At 42.6% G+C, this 20,603-nt stretch overlaps 2 protein-coding genes across 4 annotated transcripts; both read left to right on the forward strand.

Moving 5' to 3' along the window:
• The first annotated feature begins 56 nt into the window (after positions 1–56).
• Positions 57–4,635, forward strand: LOC110493617 (UPF0669 protein C6orf120 homolog). 2 transcript variants are annotated; one of them, XM_036949586.2, is made up of 3 exons: positions 57–703; positions 889–1,017; positions 1,901–4,635. In XM_036949586.2, exon 3 carries the CDS (start codon positions 1,965–1,967, stop codon positions 2,514–2,516), a length of 552 nt encoding a protein of 183 aa, XP_036805481.2. In that variant the 5' UTR covers positions 57–703; positions 889–1,017; positions 1,901–1,964; the 3' UTR covers positions 2,517–4,635. The 2 variants fall into 2 exon arrangements, with proteins under 2 accessions (XP_036805481.2, XP_090060852.1); XM_090204726.1 differs by having other exon boundaries at positions 613–699.
• Positions 4,636–5,334: 699 nt separating this feature from the next.
• LOC110493612 (WAS/WASL-interacting protein family member 2) lies at positions 5,335–20,419 on the forward strand. Of its 2 annotated transcripts, XM_021567978.3 has the most exons (8): positions 5,335–5,785; positions 7,373–7,506; positions 7,981–8,113; positions 9,621–9,740; positions 11,365–12,159; positions 16,768–17,004; positions 17,639–17,749; positions 18,109–20,419. In XM_021567978.3, the coding sequence occupies exons 2-8, from the start codon at positions 7,444–7,446 to the stop codon at positions 18,150–18,152; spliced, it is 1,503 nt and encodes a 500-aa protein (XP_021423653.3). In that variant the 5' UTR covers positions 5,335–5,785; positions 7,373–7,443; the 3' UTR covers positions 18,153–20,419. The 2 variants fall into 2 exon arrangements, with proteins under 2 accessions (XP_021423653.3, XP_090060851.1); XM_090204725.1 differs by lacking the exons at positions 5,335–5,785; positions 7,373–7,506; positions 7,981–8,113; positions 9,621–9,740 and adding an exon at positions 9,840–10,245.
• The last annotated feature ends 184 nt before the right edge of the window (positions 20,420–20,603 follow it).

Consider the following 20,603-nt stretch of genomic DNA (forward strand, 5'->3'; position numbering starts at 1 on the left):
TGGTGGGAAGTAAAATCAGTCTTTACATTTTGTTACACAAGGTGTAAACTTGCGGTGGGGGATGATGGTATATCTGAGATTTACATGCCGTTATATTTTCATTGCAGTATTACGCTGCAGTCCAACGCTTTGGGGCAGTGGGTGAGGGGAAAAGGACTCCGTTTTTCGTCATCTCATTGGTCAAACTTCGTTTTGAATGTCACATTGCTTCCGAGAAAGAAAAAAAACGTTTTTGGCAGAACGGCTGTGACGCTGGTGTTGCCAAGACAGAAATTAAGATGCAGTACAATAAAGTAACGTGGTAATATCCTTCACTATGAGAGATTGTCTTTTCACCTTGGTTTACAGTACCTTGATCGGATGATGCAGTGATATGCTAATGAGTCTTCAAATCCAGTTTATTTATTTTTTACCCCTTTCTATAATCCAACGCACAGTGCTTGGAAACTGTAATACTAGAAACCTGATCTTGACGGCTGTATATAACGGGGTTGGGGACCGCTGGTCTAACTGCACTTCATGCATTGATGTAATGTGTAAGCATTTTCTACATAGAAATAATGCTGACATCATTCGACCAATGTGTAGTAACGTTTTTTGTATCTCTTTGTAGGCTACTAAAATGGTGTTTGGGGTTCAGAGCTCCCCTAGCAACTACATTACTGCTGTGTGAAGTTTACAACCAAGTTACTGAGGGGTGTGGGTATGAACTTGACCATAAATAGATCAGGTTACTGTAAATAACTTAGAACTGGTGAAGATCACAATTGTCTATTTATGTAGAAGTTCCCATATCAAATGTACATTTTTAGGATGACGTGATTAATATAGGCCCAGTGTTTCTTGTTTATATTCAATAATGAATGTGCTACTTTCCCTGCACCGTAGGCGGCGCCAGTGGCTGTTTAGGTGTGAGAGACCCCGGAAAACGGAAGAAGTGAACTTTACACTGACTGGTTCGTTAGTTACTGGCAAAACAATAACCATTACTAAATCTGTGCTCGGAAAAATGTGCTGGTGAGTAGCTAATTTTCTTGTTCCACAAACCTGCTAAATATTGTGATAATAGTAATTGTTGCTTCTCGTCGCCCCGGAAAGTTGTTTGTGCTAGACAACTAACGTTAACGTTAGATAGCAATGTAACGTTAATTTAGCGTAGCCAGTTAGCAAGCTAGCCAGCTTGCTCGGATGAAGAACGCTGGCAGCAGTAGCTTGCTCCTTGCAAGGCTGATGAAATGTAGCTATGTTCATATCAAGTGAAAGCTATTTGCATATGTGTTGTTAAATATATGATTTTTGCATATAGTCGACTAGCCACAACAAAAATACTCACTTGACGTTTCGCTATCTAGCTAAAGTGTCCACATCATGGCCACGCGCTGTCAAACGTTGGAAAGCAAACAATTGCTTTAGGACTATTCTGCGTTAGCGCATAACTGAGTCTAGCTTTATAAGCTATTTTGTTAATGGGATTAGCCAGTCTGTGGCTGCTCTAATAACTAATTCACAGGCCAGCGATTTAGACGGACATGTGCAAGTGAGCATTAGCCAGCAGTCAATGCAAGGCAGACCGATAGGGTGGGCGTAACGTCTTTACAGATGGCTACTCAATAAGTAACTGCTAAACATGTAGTATAGTACAAGGTTGCAGAGGTCACACATTGCTAATCTTTAGAAGAAGCTAGCTTGCTACTGTATTTATAGAGCATGGCTTGTAGCCAATACAGTGCTCTACAGACAGGAGGTGTCAGTTTTCTAAACATCCCTTAAAAGTCAATTGGCAGTCTGACACTGTTCTGGCTGAAGACCATATTTCCCCCTTGAGGATTTGCCCTGTACAAGCTTTATCATGCTTATACTGTACTGTAGGTAATGCATTTGTTTCTGTGTTGCCCTTCAGGTTATCAACAGATGGTAGAAGGTGGGTGTTGTCCAGTTGGTGACTCTGACCATCCATCTACACTATGGTGCTGTGCAGCAGCCTGCTGGTTGTGGCGTTCCTCCTGTCTCAGACTGGGGGGTTCCTGCACTCTTTGGAAGAGGATGCCCTTCCTAAGGAGTGGGTCCTGCTCCACGTGGTGCAGGGCCACATCGGGGCGGGGAACTACAGCTACCTGCGGCTCAACCACGACGGCAAGATCATCCTGCACATGCGCAGCCTCAAGGGGGACGCAGACCTGTACGTCTCGGACAAAACTCTGCGGCCCAGCTTCGACACCTACAAGCTGCAGTCGGTCACCTGCGGCCAGGACGTGGTCGTAGTGCCTGGAGACTTTGTGAGGCCCGTGGGGATTGGCATTTATGGCCACCCGTCGCACCAGGAGAGCGAGTTTGAGATGAGGGTGTTTTACGATCAGACTTCCCTCCAGGACCCGTTCGATAAAAGGTCGTACCCCTCTGAGGAGGAAGGGGGGAAGCAGAGATATGCTCCAGAGGATGACTTTGAGGAAGAGGAGTCCATCTTCTGGACTATTTTAATCGGGATTCTCAAGATTATACTTGAAATTTTGTTCTAAGAAATGTGCTGCTTTCTGCCATGTGCATTAAGAATGAGGATACTTGTGGTATATTTGAGCTGAGCGCATGTGTTAATCTCTGGGCCTGGTTTGCCAAAAACATTTTAAGGCTAAGTTCATCTTAGAACCATAGGATGATTTTGGGAAACCTGGGCCTGGCATTGGTGATCTGAAATTAACCTGAGGGGAAGAAGCTGAAAAATCTAAGGGAATATATTTTTTTACATTTCGTAATTCAACTGATTGTCTTTTGATTAATGACAAAGGCAATGCCTCAATTACGTTGCTTGTCAATCAGCCTCTAGGCTGAGGCATACCTCTGTGAAAAAATTATTGAATCAAACCACTAGTATTTGCATATCAATTTTGCCATCTGATTTAAATGACTGGGTTATGTTCTGTATCTATGGACGCAAGCCAGACACAAATCTTAGGTTGCTACCCAGGCAGGCTGGTCATTAATTCTATCGGTTACCAGTTATCCAGTCGTTCACTTCTTTTGTTCTGTATCTGTGGACGTAACCCAGTCGTTCATTCGAAATGTTCCATTGCCATGCTGGCTGGCAACATTGTTATCCCTTGCTTGCTAGCTAGCCAACTACGGTTAACTTAGTCACGTCAAACAGCGCAACCAGAATAACAGCAAAGTAACTGCGTTTGTTTAAGCTGTTTTCCAGAGACATTTCTCGTCAGGACACTGTTCAGAGGAGTAAGCTAACACAAGCCCTTCAAACTGAAGCTGGAAAGACTACAAACTAGCTGCATTTAGTTTTACCGATCCTATTGACATTTCTTTGTGTATATCCATAAAAATTATGCGAGTTGATTCATGATTTCGACTGGCTGAGAAAAGCTTCCTGTCTGCCTGCCAACTCCCGACACACAGTTCATTACTATGGGATAGCTGGAGATAGAATTTCAATTTTGAAACCATGTTGCAAATGTCAGAGATGGACAGCAAGGTGTATACAAGTTTCCGCTGTTGAAAATCAACTGCTAGTTGAAAAGAAATGGGAGATGGGTATTTCAACGTCATAGCTTTAGCCGGTGCTAATTTTTGGAATAGACACCGGCTGGAATGCATCCCAAAACACCAGGCAGAGAGAGCGTTCACTAAGTGTGTCGTTGAGGCATGTCGATACTGATAGGATCGGAAAAAAATACAACGCTGCTCTCTAATCAGCTTTCTCCATTCAAATCTTACCTTAACATTCTAATTATTCCACGATACTGACAATGGATCAGCCCACAGAAAGATATCACATATGACTAAAATATTAGGCAAACCAAGATTTGGCACAACGTGAAATGTATATTAAGACAAATTACAGACAGTATCATACAAGTAGCAAAATGGAACTAATTTGATTGAACATGAAATGTATTTCAATATGATTTAAAATGGGTCTATATCCTACTTACTGTATGCTATTTATATTTTAATGCAGTCATCTCGGTTTTAATTTGAAGCGTGTTTTTATACCTCGCTTGTTTGTATCAATTGCAAAGATGTTGGCATCTTTGTATTTGTAGTGAACTCCGTTCTGAAGTTCTCAGCAGTCAGAGGCAAATAAACTGTGATTTTATGTTTAGTGGAGATATGTGTATCAAGTGACGCCGGAGGGCAAGTAGCATCTAACGATGTACTTAGCTGTGCTACGAGTGGTCTGAGCCAGGCATTTGATTACAAGCATTTAAGTCCAAAGATATTTTTTGGAAACCGCTCAGAGATTTAATGATGCGCCTACAAAGGTTATAACGATGAACTTCGCCTTAAGATGTTTTTGTGAAACCGGGCCCTGTTCAATAGGTTCCAAATGGGAACAAATTACTTGAAGTGGAGGCGGCAGGCACTACCTGAAACTTTTCAATAGGAATGATCTTTTGCGTTTCCATTTGAAAATGTTTGCTCCCATGTGTGCCTAATGAACAAGACTCAGGTCTAAATTGGTGTCCTGGGTCTGAATTATGCAACAACTAAATATCAGTACACCAGAGAGCAGAGATGTTCAACAGTGCCTTTTGATCTGTCAAGTCTTGGGTGAATGGCAATGCAACATCTCATGCAAATGGAGTCATTTTATAAGATTTTCAAATAAAGATGTATCTTTGCAAAATACCTAGTGTCAGATTGTCTGTCTGGGATATCACAATATTTTTGTAAAATGAATTCAGATTCACTAAGTGCAATGATTATCCCAGTTTGTTCACTTGACCATATCAGACTGTGAAATGCATATAGGTTTCTCTTACAAGCAATATTTGTACATTTTTCTTAACATTATGCATGCATGAACACATCTGACATGAGGCAAAAGCAAGAAGAGCACCCTGCTCCACACACTGGAGGATCTCCCAAGTTTTTAAATTAATTATAGATCGTTTCTCAAGCGTCCTACAGGTTTAATTCCATGGAGGTTGCTGTTTTCCCAGTTGCTAAACTTTTTTTAATGAACACAAAAACAAATATACAAACAAGAGTACATACACCTAATAGACGGGCATTGCATATCGAATACATTTTCAGTTTGTCAAAGTTATGGTGGGTATTGCTTTTTTGTTTTTACATTTACTGATTTCAAAATATGAAGAGGGGTTTGTTTTTTGCCCACTTCATTTGATGGATAAAGGATCTTCCAAGAAAAATAAACAAATGAACAAGTTAAATCAGGGTCCATATCATTTTGGATCAAAATAAAAAAGTCTAAGATTAACATTATTAGTCGTTTCTTTTAAAATAAAATCTATCTCCTCTTGACGCAAGAACAGTCCCAAAATAAATGGTCAGTTGATAAACTCGTCAGCAGTGATCCTGTTACCTGCCTCCATTTTGTGTTGGACGGCCCATTTCCGGGTTTCCGAGTTCTGAACGGAGAATCTCGCTTTGCTTGCTGGTCAAGACGAGAGCAGAATAAAACGTACATGAAATAGGATATAAACTGGAGATACGCGTACCTCGAATTAGTTTATGCACATAAATATAACTTGTTTAAAGCCTTAGTTAAAACGCCAGCTAAATTCCACTTGACAGCTGTTGCGAGTAAACAGTAACTTAGCTAGCAAGCTAACTTTGGGTATCGGAATTAGTTGATTTCGCTAGCAAACAATTTAGCTGCTAGTGTCCCCCAGTTTTGTATTTGATTTTCTAAGCAAGTAACCAAGAGAGCCGCCTACTGCCTGGGATTGTGTTAACTAGCAAACTTGCCACAACTGCAACTGTGTCCATTCATGTTGTTATTGAAGACGAGACTCAAATCCTTCGAGACAGGGTAAGTCACTGCCAATCCACCAAGCTGACTTTCGTTAGATCAACATGTTATCCAGATAATGGCTAGTTAACACACCTTATATACATGTTTCTTATATTGCTACATTAATTCAAACAGTAATGCACAGTTAGGTAGTTCAACTTTTAGGCCAAGAGGAAGGAATTGCATTTTTTTCTAACTTGCATGTTTTTGGGCTCGCTCACCTGTCACCTCTTGTAGATTGACGGAGTGTGCATAGACATTGGCTAGCGACTTGAGAACACTTCTGATTTGGAATGTTCCCTTGTCAAATCTGTGCTTATAGTTCAGTAACAAACTCCGTCACATTTTCTGCATATCATAAAGTGAAATTCAAGTGACACTGACTCATGCCTGCACGTTTTAGGGTTGCTAGTTTGTTTTATATGACGTTTGGCCCAGAATAGTTAATGACATCATGCATTTTCCCCCCCTCATGTATTTACCCGTCCACAAAAGCATAACTCAGTTGGTCACATATTAGGTTGGAGAACGAGCTGTACACCTCCCCTACCTTGTAAGAATGTCATAAAACCTCAGACATAGGATTCACATTGTAGTCCATTGGCAATTCTCCAAGTAGGCGCATGTACAGGTGGTAACTGCCAAAATAATGAAAACACTACAGTAAATCAGGAAAGCCAGTGCTTCCACACAGGTGTGGTTCCTGTGTTAGAAAAAGCAATTAACATCCCATCATGCTTAGGGTCATGTACAAAAATGCTGGGCAGGCCATTATTTTGGCTACCATGGCTATGCCCCCATAGGATGACAATGCCCTGTGTGGAAGCATGAGTGGTCACTGAATGGTTTGATGAGCATGAAAATGATGTTACCCATATGCCATGGCTGCCTCAGTCACTAGATCTCAACACAATTGAACATTTATGGGAGATTCTAGAGACATTTTGATAGGTGTAAATGGTTGGTGCCGGTAGGGCAAAAACAATAACATCAAATACTGTCAATTGATGAGTTATGAAGTGGTGGGCTGTGCTGTCCACTCGGTTTCGCTCGAGGTAGCAACTTACAACGGCTGCTACGTTTCCGTTCCTTATCGCCTGACTGGCAAGCTCACCCGATGACATTCCATTTGTTTCCCTCTTCTGTGAAAACCTTTTCAAACACTCTTGACAGGTAGTTTGTGGAATGGAGTTAAGGGGTGAGCGAAGGAGGGTGGGGTTTGCCGCGCGGCCTAGCTCAACGTGCTGTATGTCTGTATTCACAATGAGCTCCGCCCAGCCAGCGAACTGGTTTGGGAGCTCTCCTGAGCTGAATCATTCTAGAGTGAGTATATGCATGTAGAATTTGAGGACAGCTGTTTTTAGTGTGGGCCACGCCACCATTGTAGTCAACAACTACTAATAGAGGTGAATTGTAATGGTCCTTGAACAGATGTCCCAATGATATCTTGACTTGCCTGAATTCCATACAGTCTACCAATGTACATCCTTTTTGTGTCATGATTGACAATTTTACTCTATACCCAGTTCAGTTCAGGAGTGTTAATTTTTGACCCTGTTGTGTGCATTTAATTGAGCCGAATCTCCCCTCTGTCTTGTTTCGCAGGAGTTTGAGGGTGTACCCAGAGCTGAGACGGTGAACAAACCTCCTCCCCAAGGTGCCCACAGAGGGACAGGATGCCCGTCCCTCCTCCTCCCCCTCCTCCTCCAGGACCCCCCCCTCCCCCCACCTCCAACCAGGTCAGTCCAGCTCCTAAACCGATGTTCAAAACATGACAAAACTCAGAAGTCCTCTGAAGGGTTTCTAGAGATTCATGATTACATGATAAAATAACTGAAGTTACTCATTATTTGCTGTTGTATTGTTAAGGATGATACGACACCTTCTGATATTAGATACTATGCCTAATATATTATTATGCCCACATTTCCCATAGTATGATTTCTAGGGTTGATATGCCATGTTTATAAAGGCTTCAATTTAATGATGCAGTTTTTACCTTTTAAATAAATCCAAACACAAACCAAGAAGGTCCAAGCTGGCCAAACACACACCCATGCAGGCACCATGTGGATTACGATCGACTTGCACCATAATGCTGCATTGCCATCTACTTTATCTGTTGCTATAACGACAGTACGGTATGCAGTTCATGTTATCATTTGCGTGGTCAACCTAACTAACATGGTGGTTTGCGCTTATCCTCTCCTCAGGCGAACAATAGAGCGCCTAAGTTGAATCGGGATGAGGCGAAGGGGAGAGGAGCGTTGCTCTCTGACATCTCCAAAGGAGCCAGGCTGAAGAAGGTTGGAGTGGTCAATGACCGAAGTGCACCTATTATAGAGAGTAAGTAGCGTAGTAAACATATAGGAGATAGAAACTAACTTTTGCACTTTCCTCAATTCCCACTGACACACACTCACACACAGACTTTATACATACATAGTACCAGTCAAAAGTTTGGACACACCTACTCATTCCAGGGTTTTTCTTTATTTGTACTATTTTCTACATTGTAGAATAATAGGGAAGACATCAAAACTATGAAATAACACATATGGAATCATGTAGTAATCAAAAAAGTGTTAAACAAATCAAAATAAATTTTTGATTCTTCAAAGTAGCCACTGTTTGCCTTGATGACAGCTTTGCACACTTTTGGCATTCTTTCAACCAGCTTCATGAGGTAGTCAGTCACCTGTAATGCATTCCAATTAACAGGTGTGCCTTGTTAAAAGTTTATTTGTGGGATTTCTTTTCTACTTAATGCGTTTGAGCCAATGAGTTGTGTTGTGACATGGTAGGAATGGTATACAGAAGAGTGCCCTATTTGGTAAAAGACCAAGTCCATATTATGGAAAAAAACCAACTAAAATAAGCAAAGAGAAATTACAGTCCATCAATACTTTAAGAAATGAAGGTCAGTCAATCCGGAAAATGTCAAGAGCTTTGAAAGTTCTTCAAGTGCAGTCGCAAAAATCATCAAGCGCTATGATGAAACTGGCTCTCATGAGGACCGCCACAGGAATGGAAGACCCAGTTACCTCTGCTGAAGCAGCCTCAGAAATTGCAGCCCAAATAAATGCTTCACGGAGTTCAAGTAACAGACACATCTCAACATCAACTGTTCAGAGGACACTGTGAATCAGTCCTTCATGGTCGAATTGCTGCAAAGAAACCACTACTAAAGGACACCAATAAGAAGAAGATACTTGCTTGGGCCAAGAAACACGAGCAATGGACATTAGACCGGTGGAAATGTTTATTTTTGGTCTGAGTCCAAATTTGAGATTTTTAGTTCCAACCTCTGTGTTTTCGTGAGACGCATAGTAGGTGAACGGATGATGTCCGCATGTGTGGTTCTCACCATGGAGCATGAAGGAGGAGGTGTGAGGGTGCTTTGCTGGTGACACTGTCAGTGATTTTATTTAGAATTCAAGGCACACTTATCCAGCATGGCTACCACAGCATTCTCCAGCAATGAGTTGGACCGCGGTGTGAAGGAAAAGCAGCCAACACATGCTCAGCATATGTTGGAACTCCTTCAAAACTGTTGGAAAAGCATTCCATGTGAAGCTGGTTGAGTGAATGCCAAATATATACTTTAATTATTATTTTTTTTAAATCGTTTTTTGGTTACTACATGATTTCATAGTTTGGATGTCTTCACGATTAATCTAAAATGTTAATATTAATATTAATCTACAAAAACCCTTGAATGAGTAGTGGTCCAAACTTTTTTGACTGGTACTATACATGCAAAATTCCTTGCCACAAAGCTTTCAACAATATAAATGCAAGCATTATCAACACAACAGTGTAACAAGGACATTTGTACCTCTGCTTTCCCCAGAACCAAAGGAAAGTGGTGGTGGCTGTGGTAGAGGAGGAGGGAGCAGTGTTGGGTCAGGGGGAGGCCCTGGAGGCCTTTTCGCTGGGGGCATGCCAAAACTACGATCAGTTGGAGCTGGAGGTAAGCAGAATTCACAAAATAGGATTAGAATGTAAATGGGGCCCTATAAACTCAGCTTTATTTTTTGCCTGGTTCTGTTTAGTTAAATTTGTTTTTCAGTTTTTCAGTTGCTAGCTGTGCCACTAGAGATCCTGGTTCGAGTCCAGGCTCTGTCGCAGCCGGCCACGACCGGGAGACCCATGGGGCAGCAAACAATTGGCCCTGCGTCATCCGCGTTAGGAGAGGGTTTGGCTGGCAGGGATGTCCTTGTCCCATCACCCTCTAGCAACTCCTGTGTCTGTCCAGGCGCAATGCACTCTGACATGTTCACCAGGTGCACGGTGTTTCTTCTGAGTGACTGGCTCCCGGGTTAAGCGGGCATTGTGTCAAGAAGCGGTGCGGCTTGGTTGGATCGTGTTTCGGAGGATGCATGGCTCTCGACCTCCGCGAGTCCATACGGGAGTTGCAGCGATCAGACAAGACTGTAACTAACAATTGGATACCACAAAATAGGGGAGAAAAAGGGGTAACTTTTTTTTTTCTTCTTTTTTTCCCAGGTTTGTTTTCCCAAGTTTTCACGCTCAATCACACTTTAAATGTGCACAATGCAGAAATAGCTCTGCCATTTCCTGGTTGCTAAAATTCTAATAGTCAAATCAAATTGTATTTGTCACATGCACGGAATACAACAACCTTACTGTGAAATGCTTACATACGAGCCCTTAACCAACAATGCCGTTAAATAAATAGTTAAGAAAATATTTACAAATGTATCGCATCATTTCAAGAAACTATAGTATAGAGAATCATTGTACCATCTAAAACACTGTGAAATCTTTTCCATAACCAAAAATATGGTATTTTCAGCTGTTTGAAGCTGGTGTGAATAGAACACAGAACAGATTTACCACTTAAACTTGCTTTCAATAAGAATAACATGTGTAACTCACATTTCTATGTGAATTTGGTCAGGTCGCCCCCAAAAAGTTACATATTGCAGCTTTAATAGAACAAAACAAATTGGATGTTCTAAGTCCACAGCAATGCTTATTTAGATTATTGGGTGTAGTTTAATGCAAGTTCGCACCAGCAAGAGACTGTTCAGCAACGTTTCTGTAGAAAGTTGCAGAGTTTGCAAAACAAATGGCCACTGGATTGATGCAAATAATCATATCATTCTGTCAGGTAGGGATAGGCTACTTTGTAGTTAACGTTTAATTAGGAAGGTTTTTGGGAGAGCCTTTCCGTCTCTACCAGAAGAAGGTTATCGTTGGCATCATTGCTAACGGCTACACAACGTGTAGACATAGACGGGCGTTCCTGTGCCATTTCAGAAAGTTGAATGAAAATTCAGAATCACTGATGCATTTTTTTTCAGGTCTTATGATTAACTTGGGCAAATTAATGACTAAGTTCAATACATTTTTTTTTAATATTGTTGAATTACATTTTGTCTGGATTCCGTCCACGTTCTCCACAACATGGATTTTATAGGGCCCTATATAAATACACCACTATAAATATACTGCAGAAACAGACTGGCACCCAGGCAACTAGATGTTCTACATTTGCTATGAATCTTGACGTGAATGGGTGTATTTATGCATAGTGTTCTAAGATGTGTGTTTCTATGCCTTCCTTCCAGACGCCTCAGTGGGCAGACCCGCCCTGCGTCCCCCAGGCTCCAGACCTGCAGCCCCCCGGCCCACCCCAGGCCGCTCTACCTCCCCCTCCCCAGGAGACAAACCCTCCCCAAGTGACAAACCTTCACCCCCGGAGCCCCAGCGCTCCCACCGCCCCTCTCTCCCCGACATCTCCCGCCCCTCAACCAGTGCCAGCTCCTCCCACTCCTCCAGTGGGGGCATGAAGCACAGTACTTCAGGCTCAGCTCCGCCCCCTCCTTCAGGCATGAAACATAGCACATCAGCCCCACCCGCTCCACCTTCTTCAACAGGGGCCATGAAGCCCAGCACATCCGTCCCAGCTCCTCCCCCGCCATTTAACCGAGGTGGTTACCGCAGCAATGCCCCGTCAACCCCGCAACAAAAGGCCCCAGTAGGCATCAGCAACAGCCGGGAGAAGCCCCTCCCCCCTCCGCCCCAAAGAGGCCCGGCTCCGCCCAGTTCTGGCCCTCCTCCTTCATCAAGACTGCCTCCTTCCTCCACGCGGCCGCCCACTGGTGGGTCCTCGGCGCCCCCTCCGCCCCCACCTTACAGGCACTCCTCTGGGGGCACCTCCAACGGCCCCATGGGGGACCATGGTGGAGATGGGGCTCCGAAACTTCCCCAGAGGCACAACTCTCTGCACAAGAAGAACACCTCAGGCGGAAGCTACGGCGGACGCAATCATGCACCTCCTCCACCCCCCTCGCCATCTCCAGGACTTCCAGGCGTTGGCAGACCACCCCCACCTGCCAGGGAGCCCCCCAGCAAGAGATCAGGTACTAGAAGATCAATCCTTTCTTCCACACACAATTTCATGGTCGGAAAGGATGGGTAGTAGCCATAGTCTTAGACATCTCAACATTGTTTATGTCCCATTATGCTGTCTGAGCATTGGAGTCAATTTTCTGAAAGGGGGTATACTGTTTATTACCTTTAGTGTGTTGTTGGAACAGGTATGAAGCCAAGGTTGCAGACTTTACTGCCACCTGCAGTTATAGAATGTTTGCTCACAAGTATACAGTGCATTCTGAAAGTATTCAGACCCCTTGACTTTTTCCACATTTTGTTACATTACAGCCTTATTCTAAAATTGATTAAATAGTTATTTCCCCTCATCAATCTATACACAATACCCCATAATGACGAAGCAAAAACTGTTTTTTAGAAATGTTTTCAAATTCATGCATTTTAAATATCAAATGTATGTAAGTATTCATACCCTTTACTCTGTACTTTGTTGAAGCACCTTTGGCAGCCTTGAGTCTTCTTGGGTATGATGCACCTGTATTTGGGGAGTTTCTCCCATTCTTCTCTGCAGATCCTCTCAAGCTATTTTCAGGTCTCCAGAGATGTTCGATCTGGTTCAAGTCTGGGCTCTGGCTGGGCTACTCAAAGACATTCAAAGACTAGTCCCGAAGCCACTCCTGCATTGTCTTGGCTGTGTGCTTCGAGTAGTTGTCCTGTCTGAGGTCCTGAGCTCTCTGGAGCAGGTTTTCATCAAGGATCTCTCTGTACTTTGCTCCGTTCATCTTTCCCTCGATCCAGACTAGTCTCCCAGTCCCTGTCGCAGAAAACATCCCCACAGGATGATTCTGCCACCACCATGCTTCACCGTAAGGATGGTGCCAAGTTTCTTCTAAATGTGATGCTTGGCATTCAAGCCAAAAAGTTCAATCTTGGTTTCATCAGACCATAGAATCTTGTTTCTCATGGTCTGAGAGTGTTTAGGTGCCTTTTGGCAAACTCCAAGCGCACTGTCATGTGCCTTTTACTGCGGGGTGGCTTCAGTCTAGCCACTCTACTATAAAGGCCTGATTGGTGGAGTGCTGCAGAGATGGTTGTCCTTCTGGAAAATTCTCCCATCACCACAGAGGAACTCTAGAGCTCTGTCAGAGTGACCATCGGGTTCTTGGTCACTTCCCTGACCAAGGCCCTTCTTCCCCAGTTGCTCAGTTTGGCTGGGTGGCCAGCTCTAGGAAGAGTCTTGGTGGTTCCAAACTTCTTCCATTTAAGAATGATGGAGGCCACTGTGTTCTTGGGGGCCTTCAATACTGCAAATGTTTTTTGGTACCCTTCCCCATATCTGTGCCTCGCCACAATCCTTTCTCTGAGCTATACAGACAATTCCTTCGACCTCATGGCTTGGTTTTTGCCCTGACATGCACTTTCAACTGTGGGAACTTATATAGACAGGTGTGTGTGTGTGCCTTTCCAAATCATGTCCAATCAATTGAATTGACCACAGGTGGACTCCAATCAAGTTGTAGAAACATCTCAAGGATGATCAATGGAAAACGGATGCGCCTGAGCTCAATTCCGAGTCTCATAGCGAAGGGTCTGTTTTTTATTTTGTATAAGTTTGCAAACATTTCTAAACCTGTCATTATGGGGTATTGTGTGTAGATTGTAATTTAATCAATTTTAGAACAAGGCTGTAATGTAACAGTGGAAAAAGTCAAGGGGTCTGAATAATTTTGGAATGCACTAATTTATTGGCTGATCCCTCCTGATGACCCGGATGGAATCATGTGATCCTTACTTAACCATAGAAAGTCCTCAATGGCAATGCTAAATTGGGCTTTAGGGCACTAGAGTCGTCTATCTATCCATCTATGGTAATTAGGTCTGACCCCATTTAGTCGATTGTTTGGTCGATAGGCTGATGGTCGACCAAGATTTTTTGTTGTTGTTGTTAAGCAGTGGCAAATATGTTTTTAAAAATCATGTTCAAACCCAGTGGACACATCATAAAATAGACCTAAGGATGACTTCTTAGCCCTTGCGCAAATAGCCTACAGCTGTGTCTGTCTGTCTGGAGCTCACTGGTGTGGGAAACTCTGAGCGCCAAGAATATTTTATACACTGTTGCAAGTTTGCTAGGTAATGGAAAAGGTTGCTGACCACTTGTGTCGTCTTACTAGCAGTTGATTTGGAATTGAACGTTTTGAATACGCAGCCGCATATTGTCATTAGACGGCTGAGGCCTTTGCCATGAGGCCTCCTGGTTTCTCTGCATTCCATGAGTTCTCTGGAATATTCTGGCATTCCTTGCGCTCTCGTTCTCTCTCTTTGACAGCTTACAGTATCTTGTCTTTATTGCAACTTGACCAGTCCTGATTGCTTGGGCATGGTCTGTTATTTAAGGATATGCAGTGAATTTGGAAAGTATTCAGACCCCTTTCATTTTTTCCATGTTTTGTTACGGCACAGCTGCCTTCTAAAATAGATGAGGGCAAAAATGATTTCATCCATCTACACACATTACCCCATAAGGACAAAGCAAAACAGGTTTTTAGACATTTTTGCAAATGTAAAAAACGATACCTTATTTACTTAAGTATTCTGACCCTTTGCTATGAAACTCAATTGAGCTCAGGTGCATCCTGTTTCCATTGATCATCCTTGATGTTTCTACAACTTGATTGGAGTACACCTGTGGTAAATTCAATTGATTGTACATGATTTTGGAAAGGCACACCTGTCTATATAAGGTCCCGCAGTTGACAGTGTACAGTTGAAGTCTGAAGTTTACATATACCTTAGCCAAATACATTTAAACTCAGTTTTTCACAATTCCTGACATTTTAATCCTAGTAAAGATTCCCTGTATTAGGTCAGTTAGGATCACCACTTTTATTTTAAGAATGTGACATGTCAGAATAATAGTGAAGAGAAGGATTTTTCAGCTTTTATTTCTTTCATCACATTCCCAGTGGGTCAGAAGTTTACATACACTCAATTAGTATTTGGTAGCATTGCCATTAAATTGTTTAACTTGGGTCAAACGTTTCGGGTAGCCTTCCACAAGCTTCCCACAATAAATTGGGTGAATTTTGGCCAATTCTTCCTGACAGAGCTGGTGTAACTGAGTCAGTCCCATTTGCGACCATGCTTTAACTTCCTGACTAATGTCTTGAGATTTTGCTTCAATATATCCATATAATTTTTGTTCCTCATGACGCCATCTATTTTGTGAAGTGCACCAGTCCCTCCTGCAGCAAAGCACCCCCACAACATGATCCTGCCACCCCCGTGCTTCACGGTTGGGATGGTGTTCTTCAGCTTGCAAGCATCCCCCTTTTTCCACCAAACATAACAATGGTCATTAGGGCCAAACGGTTCTATTTTTGTTTCATCAAACCAGAGGACATTTCTCCAAAAAGTATGATCTTTGTCCCCATGTGCAGTTGCAAACCGTAGTCTGGCTTTTTATGGCTGCCTTTTCAGGTATCTGAGCGGCCTTTCAGGTTATGTCAGTATAGGACTCGTTTCACTGTGGATATAAATACTTTTGTACCTGTTTTCTCCAGCATCTTCACAAGGTCCTTTGCTGCACTTCTGGGATTGATTTGCACTTTTCGCACCAAAGTACGTTCATCTCTAGGAGACAGAACGTGTCTCCTTCCTGAGTGATATGACAGCTGCGTGGTCCCATGATGTTTATACTTGCCTACTATTGTTTGTACAGATGAATGTGGTAACTTCAGGTCGTTTTGAAAATTGCACCCAAGGATGAACCAGACTTGTGGAGATTTCTTGTTAACAAGAAATTTGTGGAGTGGTTGTAAAAAAAAGTTTTAATCACTAAAACAAGTTTTAATCACTCCAACCTAAGTGTATGTAAACGTCTGACTTCCACTGCATATCAGAGCAAAAACCAAGCCATGAGGTTGAAGGAATTGTCCATGGAGCTCAGTGACAGGATTTTCGCGGCACAGATCTGGGGAAGGACAACCATCTCTGCAGCCCTCCACCAAACAGGCCTTTGAGGTAGAGTGGCCAGACGGAAGCCACTCCTCTGTAAAAGCCACATGACAGGCCGCTTGGAGTTGATTTGGAAAAGCACACACCTGTCTATATAAGGTCCTACAGTTGACCGTGTATATCAGAGCAAAAACCAAGCCGTGGGGTCAAAGGAATTGTCCGTAGAGCCCCGAGACCGGATTGTGCTTATGAACAGATCTGGGGAACGGTACCAAAAAGGTCTGCAGCATTGAAGGTCCCCAAGAACACAGCGCCCTCCATCATTCTTAAATGGAAGAAGTTTGGAACCACCAACACTCTTCCGAGAGCTGGCCGCCTGGCCAAACTGAGCAATCCAGGCAGAAGGGCCTTGGCCAGGGAGGTGACCTAGAGCAACAATTTAATCAATTTTTGAATAAGGCTGTAGGGTAACAAATGTGGAAAACTCAAAGGATCCGAATACTTTCCAAATGAGCTATACCACTATTTTTCAGGTTACTGTAGAGTACAGTACATTCATTTTTCAGAAAGTTACAGGTTGGAAGGGATATTTTTGCGCCTTAATTGCTGCTATGTGATTATTTTAATCAGGTATAATCATGGTCTTTACTATTGTGTGTGTTTGTTTGCTACCAATGCAGCCCCTTCTGCACCCAATCCTGGGTCACGAAACGGGGGTGGTGGGCAAGCCCCTCTTCCCCCGCCCCCCTACCGGATCCACAGTGCTATCACTCCCAACACCACCTCCTCGGAGCCACCCCACCACACCCGGGGGCCCAGGCCCCCTCCACCCCCTTCATCTTCCTCCCGCACCGGACCCCCGCCGCCTCCCCCGCCCATCCGCAACGGATACTCCTCATCCTCCAAGTCCAATATAGGTGAGTCAGTACAGGCTAATTTCCTCCATCTCCCAGTCCTGGTCCTCAGTGCCCCCCCATGGAAGTCCAGTTTTTGAGCAGCTGTCACTGCGTTTGATTAATATGTGATTGACGGCTTTTCATCGCTTTTTAGAATCTATCTTGTGTTGAGTATTAACCTCCACAGCCCTGAACACGGTCTACTTTGGATCACTATTGCCATTTTGTTAGCTCTCAAACCAACAGACATGTTGGAGACATTAGTAGCCTAGTTGTTGTTGGTAGTAGATTGTCAGGTATTATAGCCCCATATTCAAATGCCAGCTCAGTCATGCAAATGTCCCCCAGTAGTTCCTCTTGCATTGTGACCAATCCAGAGCGTTCATAGAGTTCATAGATTGCACAGTCAGATGAAAGTTTCCAGGAGAACTGACCGTTGTGCATGGCTTTGTTAATGGAACTGGACATTACTAGAGCAAGCTCGAAGTCAGAAATGCATGACTTCTAATTTGTTTATATGCAGGACCAATGCTAAAATGTTACTGTACTTTATTCATTATATTACTATACTAAGGTGTTGGCCTTAATTTGTTTGCTAGTTTAGTGTTATCTTGATTTACGGTGTTGTTGACCTTTACCTTTTCTGAACCCTCAGAGGATTTTGAGTCCAAGTTTGACTTCCACCCAGTGGAGGACTTCCCACCCCCTGAGGAATATAGGAATTTCACCAAGATCTACCCCAGCAAAAGCAATAAACCTGGACCAGGTACAGGCTTAGGCTTAATTCATTCTCCACACCACTGCCTGCATACATACTGTACACAACATCCAATATATGGCCTCTGCACTACTGTCACAATGTTATTACCATATGGAATGTCCGCTGGGATTGAGTTAAAGCGAATATGGGCTCTTTCAAATCGTCTTTCCGTGATTCCTCGCATTCTGTCGACTTGCCTCCTTTGCACTTGTATTGAAGAAGGTCCATGATCCCTCCCCTTCTCCAATTTGTTTTGAGAATGATGTGAGGAATTGAGAAAATATTAATAGAAAAGAGCCACATGGTTGTTTTTTGGAGGTAAGAACTGACCTGATGTAACCTTTTGTTTCCTCTACTTCCTGTAGGCATGATCCGAGGAGTACCTCCAGCGCCACCGGTGGCTAGGTGAACTATGGAACTCGGGAACAAAATGACTTTAATTAATAACTCAGTCTAATCAGAGGACGCTCAGGGGAGTTGCGTGACACTCGAAACACATACAGGTCTAAACATAGACACTTTATATGACCACAAGGAAACAAGTCAACCCCAAACATTATAGAAAATTCATTAGTCTTGTTAGACGCTACGTTTTTATAAAGCCCTACACTACCAGTCGCTCTCTTTTGCACAAACACTTCAGACACTTCTGTTTCAGCATGATAGAACAAATCCACTCTGAACTGAGGTGCTGAAGAACAGACCTGTTTGACTGTTGTGGACACAAGCGTTGCATTGATTATACTTTATAGCAGCAGGACCAACTAAGAATTCTGCATGTCATCTTTTGAAATGTGTGCATAATCCACGGTAATGATGTTGTTGATGATTTCCTGCGATTTATGAATGATGTTTTTAAAATGTTCTATGGTTAACTGCAGTAACTGTGCCATCAGTGGGGAAATATAGGACACACACCAACATTGCAAACAATGCGTTGTGTCAATTGGTGTACGTGGTGTTTTTTTTAAATGCCGTGCTTCCAGTGCCCTGAGGAGAAGGGGTGTGTGTGTGGAATAGAATTCTCTCCCTTCTTGATGTGCCAATAGTTGGGTGGAGTAGAATGAGGGGCCTCTCACACTTAGAAAAGCTGTTGTTTGGATCACACAGAAATGGCTTAGTTTTTTGGTATCTTGTTTTTCATTACTTTGAGTAATGAAATGGGGACAGGAGAAATTACTTGAATGCTTGTCATGTTATGAGAGGTGGAGTCTTGCTGACAGTGAGTAACAGTCTTTACATTGTGTGAGGGGCATTCCCAATTAGATATTTTTAATTCTTCCTCATGGCATTGCTCTGTGGCAGCATAACCGCTTAGCCGTGGCACCTATGATTGCCATGTTTTTACACTAGAGAACAGAAAGTGCTGCTCTGATTGGTTGCATTCTAGGTTTATCTGAAACAAAAACACTATGAAATGCTTCAGGGATCTGCCACTCTTTAATGGGCATTAGCTGCCAAAGCTCCTTTACTTTATTGATCAAGGAAGGCGTTTGAGAGTACTGTATGAAATTCTACTTTCACTTTATTCAATGCTGTCCCTGTTTCTTGCCACAAGGGGGTGATCATGGTTAAATTATTACCCTCATTCCTTTCTTTGGACCAAGGGTAGCTTTGTAGGGCTGTCAGTCATTCAACCCCATCTTTCAGGAGTTCCTTCAAGGAACAAAAATGTTATCTCTTTTTTTTAAAACTAAAATATTTGATTTTACTGCTGGGGGCCCTTTTGGAATAGACCGTATCATGGCCAGAGGGAAACAGTAGTGCTTGAGTTTTTAATGCATTCCTATGCAAGGAACAGTTTCGTATGTATTCTCACTTCTCGTTGGTAGCATCTAACCAAAATGGAAACACCTAAGTGCCAGAGGAATGTGTAGGGCGAAGTTGCTCCTAGATGCTGATTTGGGGGTCTGTTTTCTATATTCCCTACTAATGCTTAAGGTTAGGATTGGGGAAGGGAATCTTATCCTAGATCTGTACCTAGGGGAAACATCACCTGGAGCACCAGGGAACTATTTAGGCAGAGTAGGCCCCAGAAATGTCATCATGGTGGATTTCTATAATGTTTATGACTTATGAGCTCCTAAATGTGTGCTACCTATACTGTCATCACATTGTTGCATTGTTATTTCTGTTACGATTCCACTACAGTGAAAGAAGGCTTCATGAGAATAGATTCCTTTTCTCTTCTCCATTCCTTTTATGTAGTCCTCAGGCTGGTTGTTGCCTTACATATCTGTCATACTTATTGGTACCAGTGCATTTGTAAAAAAAAAATATATATATAATTTTTAATTATACTCACTTTTTATATTAAAAATGCAATAATTAATGTATATTTACATAAAGTATGAGGAATATGGAAATTGTAGTTATTAATATTTTTATGTTTGTAAAAAAGCTTGTAATATAGGGAGTAAATTGATTAAAAGGTTTATCAACAGGCCAGTTGTGGGCGTTGTCTGACAGCCAGAGAGACTGGTCTCTTTGCAGCACTTCTATATGCCTGACTGTGTGTGTAACTTATGTAATTGATGGATATTTTCTGTCTCACACAGGTGAGTCATTGACTGTGGTTCTCACCCTGTTCATTCCTACCATGGTCATTTCACTTGTTAATCAACCATGTTTTATCATTTTGAAATAAATATATGATTTTTGGGGGGAAAAGGGGTACATGATTGTCCATTGTATTTTACTCTTTATCACCATGTCAATCATATTTTAAGCTTCTTGCAAATGCGATTTACAGTAATTTATTTTGGAAGTTAATGATTGATATAGCTGACACAGAAACATAAAGAACTCAAATTAGTTGGTTGTACAGTTACACACATTACATGTTTGCCAGAGCACATAT

The sequence above is a fragment of the Oncorhynchus mykiss genome, chromosome 17 (genome assembly GCF_057628025.1).
Source record: "Oncorhynchus mykiss isolate SJ-2025 chromosome 17, ASM5762802v1, whole genome shotgun sequence".
NCBI lineage: Eukaryota > Metazoa > Chordata > Actinopteri > Salmoniformes > Salmonidae > Oncorhynchus > Oncorhynchus mykiss.

Excerpts from the sequence above, each read along its gene's own strand:
- LOC110493617 (XM_036949586.2), top strand. The coding sequence starts at position 1,965 with ATGGTGCTGTGCAGCAGCCTGCTGGTTGTGGCGTTCCTCCTGTCTCAG.
- LOC110493612 (XM_021567978.3), top strand. The coding sequence starts at position 7,444 with ATGCCCGTCCCTCCTCCTCCCCCTCCTCCTCCAGGACCCCCCCCTCCC. Across the intron at positions 12,160-16,767 it reads GCCCCCCAGCAAGAGATCAG|CCCCTTCTGCACCCAATCCT; the intron begins GTACTAGAAGAT and ends CTACCAATGCAG. Across the intron at positions 17,005-17,638 it reads ATCCTCCAAGTCCAATATAG|AGGATTTTGAGTCCAAGTTT; the intron begins GTGAGTCAGTAC and ends CTGAACCCTCAG.